Source organism: Chrysemys picta, chromosome 1, assembly GCF_011386835.1.
Source record: "Chrysemys picta bellii isolate R12L10 chromosome 1, ASM1138683v2, whole genome shotgun sequence".
Classification (NCBI taxonomy): Eukaryota; Metazoa; Chordata; order Testudines; family Emydidae; genus Chrysemys; species Chrysemys picta.
This window is the reverse complement of record NC_088791.1, coordinates 138469916-138478235: the sequence shown is the minus strand read 5'-3', so window position 1 is coordinate 138478235 and position 8320 is coordinate 138469916. Positions and strand designations below refer to the sequence as shown.

The window sequence follows — 8320 nt, the reverse complement described above, 5'->3', positions numbered from 1 at the left end:
TCCATTGAGAAGGAGGGGGTGGGAATCCAGAGAGGGACAAAGGATTCCCTCCTTATGCAAAAGATATATAAATGGGTGGAACAGAACAATGAGAGAGCCATCATGAGGCATCCCCTAGCTATCACGTGATCTGGAACAAGGGCTGTACCAGGGGAAGGACTGTGCCCAGACTAGGAAGGCATCCAGTCTGTGGAAGATACTTATTGAAACATCTCTGTGGAGGAATATGGTAAGGAAGGGTCCCACTCGTGCTCGGGTTGGCGGTGTTGGAAGCAGGAGCAACCGTCTGGGATTCAACCATTCCAGGCACAAAAATCCAGTTCAGGATTGTCTGGGGTGTAGATGAGTGAAGAGTGATCTGAGGAATGGGCCAGGAAAACACTGGAAGCTTTAAGGGATCAGGATCTGAGCCCACATCCAGTGGTGTGTAGGTTTCTCCTCAGCACTTGAACTGCTAGTGTCACTGTTCACTGTAAGCTCGGGAGTATCTGGATCTGAATACAAAGGCATATCCCTCGGGCCTACTGGATTTGGGCTGTGATTCCAGCCTCAGTACAATGCAGCTTTATTTTTGTGTAGGGTCTTTCCTACCAGTTGTGTGCAGTATATGGTACGAATGCAGAACGAACTATGTGCATGCTGCATTACAATGGCACAGTTTTCTCCCCCTGTGCTCTGCCAATGAAACTGGCTTAACTCACCTCTCCTTTCTACCCTTCTCCCACTCGGGTCTTCACACCTTTGTCCTTGCGGCCCCTGACACCCAGAACATCTTCAAATTTTCAAAATAAATAAATAAAGACACTTTGGCTGGAGACCAAGCCCGGAAAACATCATCCCCAAAGGACAATCTTTCGGAAGGTTTATAAGGAAAGGAAAATGAGGCCAGCAGGAGCGGTAGATTCTCAAAGAACTTTAATTATAGTGGTTGCCACGAATCACTCAAGGAGAGAGAAATTACAGCACTGTCTAGACTAGGGAAATGTACCACTCCAGCCCCGACCCCGACCACTTGTGAATTGTCCCACAGAAATGCTCCAGCCACTTACAAGCATTCCAAGAGCTTGCTCTCAGCAAGCCTAAGAACCAGCTCATTCTGAACGAGTTAGTAACGGTGGCTCCACTACTCCTTTCCCTGCTGTCCAACAGGGCATTCTGAAACTTCCCAGAATCCACTGCTTCTGGGGTCTGTGCTGGGAACTGCGGGATAGGTACCACATGGTGTCGCAACTGAAGGGCTTTAAAGCAGTGCTCTTGTAGGGCAAATCCGCAGAGCTCCGAACACCAGTGAGCATGGCAGTGCGGGCACAGTGACCAGCCTGTGCTCCAACTGGGCCGATCTCACTGGTTCCAGTGCTCCAGTGTGACCTGGCTCTGGACAGACTGTCACCTCCTTGCTTGGGATGCCTCTGCATGTGCCACTCCAAGCCATGCTGGCTTTTGCCTGAGCCTTATACCTACAGCAGCTCTTATTGAGTTTGCTCTCCACTCTTCCCCCCACCCCCACCAGTGTCTCTCTCCCATTATTACCCCTCATTCAGTTAGTTCAGAACTGCTGAGAAAATTCACTTTGGGGCTGAAACTTGGCAGTCTAGTGCCCAGCCAGGAGGCGAATGCAGTCTGTGAGCTCAGCCAGCAGGAAACAATATTTGCTTTTACCGTGTTATGAAACAGCTTTTATCCGACTCTTTTCACGCAGGGATACGTTTAAAATGGCTGAACTTTCGGGCCCGGTTCCCTGGTGCAGTCCGTCTGCTTTGTACCACTCCAGGGACGCAAAGTAACCGGGCTTATGGCTGCTTTGCTTCAATGGAGCAGCACACGAGCCAGATCACACAGTGAATGTGGCCCTTTAAATCTGGTGAGTGACAATGGTGCACTGGGGAGTTGGGCCCTCACTAGGTATCACTTGCGTAGCATAGTTTGAAATACAGCCTCAAAAGCAACGACAGCCGGCGGTGGGGTTGGGCAAGGGGAGCAAAGGGGAGGGGAACAGGGTTACAGTGTCTTTCTCTTCAGTTCCACAGTCCCTGGCCAGATCCTCAGCAGGTGGAAGCTGGCACAGCTGCACTGGCAGCCATGGAGCTGTGGTGATTTATAGCAGGCTGAGAATCTGGCACCATGCCTTGGGGGTGGGAGGGGGAGAGGCTGTATCTGTCACTCAGTGGGGAAATGACAGTGATGTACACGTGTTCCCTCTGCTCTGCTCAATGTCTGGCCCTTCTCTCCCCCTCAGTGCTGCCCAAGTACGAGGTGTCGGTGAAGCTGCCCAAGAAAATCACCATCCAGGATGAGGAGCTGAAAGTGGCTGTCTGTGGTCTGTGAGTCGCGGGGTTTGAGTCACCGTTCTTTGTGCTTGTCCACCATTGCCTTCCTGCTGCTACCCCAGAAACCAGAGCTGGAGAAGGCCCCTTGGGTCACTTTCTCTCCATCCCCAGGGGCCCTGGGCAGGATTGTTCCCTACTGTCTAGTCTGCACCCAGCCCAAGCTTTAAACATCCCAAGAAATGGGGCTCCTCCCCCTGCCCCAGGAAACGATGCCTCAGACTCATACAGCTCCCTCGCAGAAAGGTTTTCTCTCTTATTCATCCCAAATTTCCCCTTTCTTAACATCCTTCCATCCTTCCTAATCAGACCCCCAAGTGCCCCCTTAAATAATCCTGCCCCTGCCCTTGGTGATGCCTCCTTCAGACACTTGTAGGCAGAAATTACGTCCCTACTTAGACATCCCGTAACAAGACTCGCCAGATTTAACTCTTCCTTACTTCCTCATAAATCCCTCCCTTCAGCTCCCTGCTCATATTTCTTGCTCTTCTCTGAACACCCTCCAATTTGTCAATGGCTTTCGGGTAAAGAGGTGCCCGGAGCTGAAAACAGTGCTCCAGAGGTGTCGTGTAGCGGTGACAGGAGATGATAATCCCTCTCTATACAGCCTTAATGCGACCCCACCTGGAAGACAGTGTTCAGCTCTGGGCCCCACAGCTCTGAGGAGACTGCACCTGGAATATTGTCTGCAGGTCTGGGCTCTTCCGTACCAGAAAGGTGTGGCCAAATGGGAGGGAACTGGGAGAAGGGAAACTCAACTGATTAAGGAGGAGAGGAGCCTGAGTATCAGGCAACATTTCCTAATGGGGCAGGCCTGCTGGGTAATGGAATAATCTCCCCCAGGAAATGGCTGGAGTCCCATCACTTGAGTCACTGAAAAACAGGACTAGACCAAGCTCCAGAGAATAGACATTAGGAAACCAGCAACAGAGTCCTCAGGGGCAATGGTATAAAGGGCCCGAAAAGGCCGCTTCTGACTGATTCTGTCTCCCTGTCTAAGCACCTTGTGTCTCTTTAACCCCTCTCTGGTTACAGATACACCTATGGGACCCCTGTCCCCGGCCTCGTGAATGTCCGTGTATGCCGGAGATTCTCCCAGTCCAGGTCACGCTGCTATGGAAGAGAGGCCAAGGCTGTGTGTGAGGAATTCACCAGACAGGTGAGTCCAAGGCCCATCCCATAGGCAGGAGGCGACTGTCTTGAGGAGGGCGATCTGTGTCTGTCAAAGGGGATTGTTAGACCTCAGCTGGGATTCTGTGTTCTGGGTTGGGCTTTGTCTCACAGGAGGGAGGTATTGGTTAGAAGGAGGTGAGGCCAGGGCTGGGGGATATAAATTATGAAGAAAAACCCCTCGGGTGAAATCCTGGCCCCATTGAAATCAATGGCAAAACTCCCATTGACATCAGTCAGATCAGGATTCACCCCAAATGGGTATTTCATCCATCTGGGAAATAGAAGACCCTGAAAGGTTTTTGTATCAGTGAACGGGATTGAGATGGAGAGGGGAGCAGGAGCAGAGCAGAGGAGAAAGCAAGAGGGAACTGTAGGATCTGGAAGAGAGAGAGAACTCAAGAGGAAGAAAAAAGAGAAAGACAGGCAAGGAGGTAAAGAGAACGGGGTAGAGCAATAAAGAGAGAGACGGAGAATATGAAGGAGAAGAAAGTAAGAGAGAAAATAGAGGTAGGTTAGACAGAGATAGTTGGAGGAAAAGAAAGAGAAAGAAAGAGAAGGAGGAAGAGAGAAAGAATGTGCATGGAGAAAGAGAGAGGATTCCAAGGGTGGATAAAAGACACAATGAGATTTATCACACTAATGGGAAGTTGCAGATCTAGGGGATGTAATCTGAACAATCAGGGAACCAGGTGTGTAACTTGGAGAATTTGGGGTGAAGTGCATCAGAGAGGGCAGCATTTTGGATATGTCACTGGGGACCAGAGATGCCTTGATTGGTTTGTTGAGGAAGAAGGGAAGAGAGGAAGTCAGGCCGGATCAAGCCAATAAGAGGATGGGATTAAGGCAAACCAAGCAGTAGGCAAATGTCTTGGGTGCTGGGGTATCTGTTCCTGTTTCACACGGACCTGAATTGTACAGGGATTTCCATGGTAATTTCCTCTTTGGTCTCTGGCTCAGGCGGACGTTCGAGGCTGTGTCTCCAATGTGGTGAAGACTAAAATATTCCAGCTCAAGCGAAAGGATTATGAGATGAAAATTGAGGTGCAAGGCAAGATCACGGAAGAGGGTACAGGTATGCATCATGCTGACCTGCTGGAGCTGTGGGGCCACACTGTAATAGCAGTGGGCGTTGCAAGCCAGCACTGAAGGGCACTGGCAGAACTGGACAACGTGAGGCAGGATTGGAGCATCTGGAGGTGCTGCAGGTCAGGGCATTAGTTCAAGCCCCTCTTTGCCGTGTTTTCTTTCAGGAGTGGAGTTAACTGGGACAGGCTCCAGTGAGATCACAGGCACCATGAGCAAAATCAGCTTTGAGCAGGTGGACTCTCATTACATACCAGGGATCCCCTTCTCCGGGCAGGTAGGGAACCTCTGAGAGCCCAGGAAATTACCTGACACGAGTGTGCTTGTCTGGGGAGAATGAGAACTTGCAAATGGAAAAGGGAAAACATGGGAGGATCACAAACCACAGGAACAGGAGCCATCTCCCTCTGCCTCTACACATGCTGTGGTATCCTTGCCATTAGTGGGAATTGCAGCACCTTCCTCTGACCCCCTGGTGCTGTCAGAGACAGGATACAGAGGAGAAGTCCCACTGGTGTGGCCAGCACAGTCCTTCCCATGTTCCCAATCACAGACTCTGTGAGGACGTGCCGCCTCCTCAGGTGGTTCAGACTCACCCAGCACATTCACACACACCTGGCCCTTGGTCAGCTCTGTAGGAAACACCCTCTGGAGCTGCCTCAGGGGAATAACGTGGGCAAAGGGTCGTTAGGAATGTGGGGACTGCTTTCCCTGCCTCGTATAAGCAACAGAGATTGGATTTGTTCCTTTAGGTGAAGCTGGTGGACGGGACCGATGCTCCAATCGCCAACGAAACCATCCGGATTTCCATAGGGAGAAACAACTACGAAGCCAACTACACAACGAATGAAGAGGGCCGAGTCTCGTTTTCTATAGACACTGTCAACTTCACAGAAAACTTGATTCAAATCACTGTGAGTGGCTGAATCCAGGGAGCTAGGGGATGGGAGGTGTCACTGACTAAGCTCCAGGGGAGATGTCCGTAGGTTTATTGACCTCTCTGCCCATCGGGAGATAAAACAAAGAGTTTGTTGGCTGGGAATTTCAGTCTCCTCCTCTCTGTCTTGCTCTCTCTCTGTCTGTCCCTTGCTCTCTGTGTCTTGCACACACTCTGTCGCTCTCCCTCTGGTTCTCCATCTCTCTCTCTCCATAGGAGCATGGAAAATGCAGATCAGTGCACGGTGCACTGAAAAATCTGCCAAGAACATGTTTTTAAAATTACCCACTTTTTCCTTCTGAAATGCTAGTAGACTTGTTACTCACTTTTTGATCTGATGTAAAAATGTTCTTCTTTATCAGGCAAACCATAAATCTGAACTGAACTGTTACGACACAGACTGGATCACCCCTGTGTATGGTAACACCATTCACATGGCAACACGCTTTTACTCCCCGAGTAAGAGCTTTCTCAAAATCGAGCCCCTGTCTCAGACTTTAAGCTGCGGTTCCAATGAGATGGTCCGGGTGCACTACATCCTGAAGCCAGAGGCCGTGGGGGAGCAGAAGGAAATCGTCTTTTACTATGTGGTAAGCCCGGACCTAGTGACCTCTACCTCCGTACACATGACACAGCACTGGCGGCCAGACACCCATATATGTCCCAGGTCCCCAAACTGCCCCGAGGCCAGGTTCTCTTGACCTTGACATTTACATGTAAAAGCCAGTGAAGGAAATGCAGAACTGGCCAGCCAGTGGATGGTTTCTGCAGGGAGAGATTTCAGAGTAGCAGACGTGTTAGTCTGTATCCACAAAAAGAACAGGAGTACTTGTGGCACCTTAGAGTCTAACAAATTTATTAGAGCATAAGCTTTCGTGGACTACAGCCCACTTCTTCGGATGCATACAGAGTGGAATAAATATTGAGGAGATATATATACACACATACAGAGAGCATAAACAGGTGGGAGTTGTCTTACCAACTCTGAGAGGCCAATTAAGTAAGAGAAAAAAAACTTTTGAAGTGATAAATCAAGCTAGCCCAGTACAGACAGTTTGATAAGAAGTGTGAGAATACTTACAAGGGGAGATAGATTCAATGTTTGTAATGGCTCAGCCATTCCCAGTCCTTATTCAATCCTGAGTTGATTGTGTCTAGTTTGCATATCAATTCCAGCTCAGCAGTCTCTCGTTGGAGTCTGTTTTTGAAGTTTTTCTGTTGTAATATAGCCACCCGCAGGTCTGTCATTGAATGACCAGACAGGTTAAAGTGTTCTCCCACTGCTTTTTGAGTATTATGATTCCTGATGTCAGATTTGTGTCCATTAATTCTTTTGCGGAGAGACTGTCCGTTTTTTTTTCTCTTACTTAATTGGCCTCTCGGAGTTGGTAAGACAACTCCCACCTGTTTATGCTCTCTGTATGTGTGTATATATATCTCCTCAATATTTATTCCACTCTGTATGCATCTGAAGAAGTGGGCTGTAGTCCACGAAAGCTTATGCTCTAATAAATTTGTTAGTCTCTATGGTGCCACAAGTACTCCTGTTCTTTTTGCAGGGAGAGAGAATTTCTGACTTGGTCGAGGTCCCAGTAAACTCCAGTCTGGGTCTGGGACTCTGTATGGCTCTGCGGGATTTTCTGCTCCTTCCCCACAGGAAGGCATCAGTATAGACACCCTCCACCCCCAGCATTCCCCCATGAGCATCCCCCACCTCCCACCAGAACCCCTGTAACAGGAGGGTTTCTTCTTCCTGGCAGGTGATGGCCAAAGGAGGCATCGTGAGGGCAGGCACCAAGGTGCATCCCGTAGGGGATGGAGAACGTGAGTAGAGCTGCGTGAATAACTGATTTCCTGGTTCCCTGGCCAAACCAGAAACCTCAAAAAACCATTATTTGGGGGCGACTGAACCATTTCACTTTTGAACTGCTTTAATCTTTTTAAAATTGAATTGAAGGGAAATTGTAAATGAGGAGTTGTTTTGAATTAAAAAAATGGAACCTTCCATTTAGGAAATGTCGAAACAAAACCTTCTGATTTGTTGCCGATTTTTTCCTGCCCAAAACTATTTCGTGAATTTCACACAAATTTGTGAAATGTTTTGGTTGATCCGAGTCTGTGTTTTTCAACAACAAAAAATCATCTGAAAAATTTCAGCCTGTTCTCATTGTGAGCTCTCCCCACCCCTTTCTCTGCCTGTCCTGCTGTGTCTGAAGGAGGTGCTGAGAACAGCGCCCTTCTCTCCTCTTTGCTTTCGCTCTTACTCCTTGTCTCATTAGTCATAGTCTTGCTCTCCCTTTGAATCATAGAATACCAGGGTTGGAAGGGACCTCAGGAGGTCATCTAGTCCAACCCCATACTCAAAGCAGGACCAATCCCCAGATAGATTTTTGTCCCAGATCCCTAAATGGCCCCCTCAAGGACTGAGCTCACAACCTTGGGTTTAGCAGGCCAATGCTCAAACCACTGAGCTATCCCTCCCCCCTTTGACACACATACAGTTCCCCTGACCGATTTCATTTCATTAATGGCAGTCTGAAGGGATCCCCAGTTTGACTGATTCAGGCTGGCTGGGCAAATTCCACCTTGAGGAGCAGGAGTGTGGAATCCCACCCCCTCTGCAGCCCTGTGCGCACAACCCTCCGCACAGAGCCCCTGTACAACATGCACGTCTTTCCTCGCCTTCATTATTGCATGGGCATTGGGGTCCTGCACTGATGGAGGACAGTACTAGACTCTAGCTGATATGGATTTAAGGGACATGCTGAGATCCACCAAACCCATCTCACCTGAACATCCTGCA

The 8320-nt window shown here is 49.2% G+C and overlaps 1 protein-coding gene across 1 annotated transcript in view; it reads left to right on the top strand.

The window, feature by feature from the left end:
* The first annotated feature begins 220 nt into the window (after positions 1-220).
* LOC101948139 (alpha-2-macroglobulin) overlaps positions 221-8320 on the top strand; it is a 43745-nt gene continuing 35645 nt past the window's right edge. The window contains 8 exon segments of the mRNA XM_065584697.1: positions 221-229; positions 2237-2321; positions 3360-3483; positions 4455-4569; positions 4748-4857; positions 5333-5494; positions 5880-6107; positions 7278-7341. Of these exon segments, the coding sequence (XP_065440769.1) occupies positions 4527-4569; positions 4748-4857; positions 5333-5494; positions 5880-6107; positions 7278-7341 (607 nt within the window). The 5' untranslated portion in view covers positions 221-229; positions 2237-2321; positions 3360-3483; positions 4455-4526.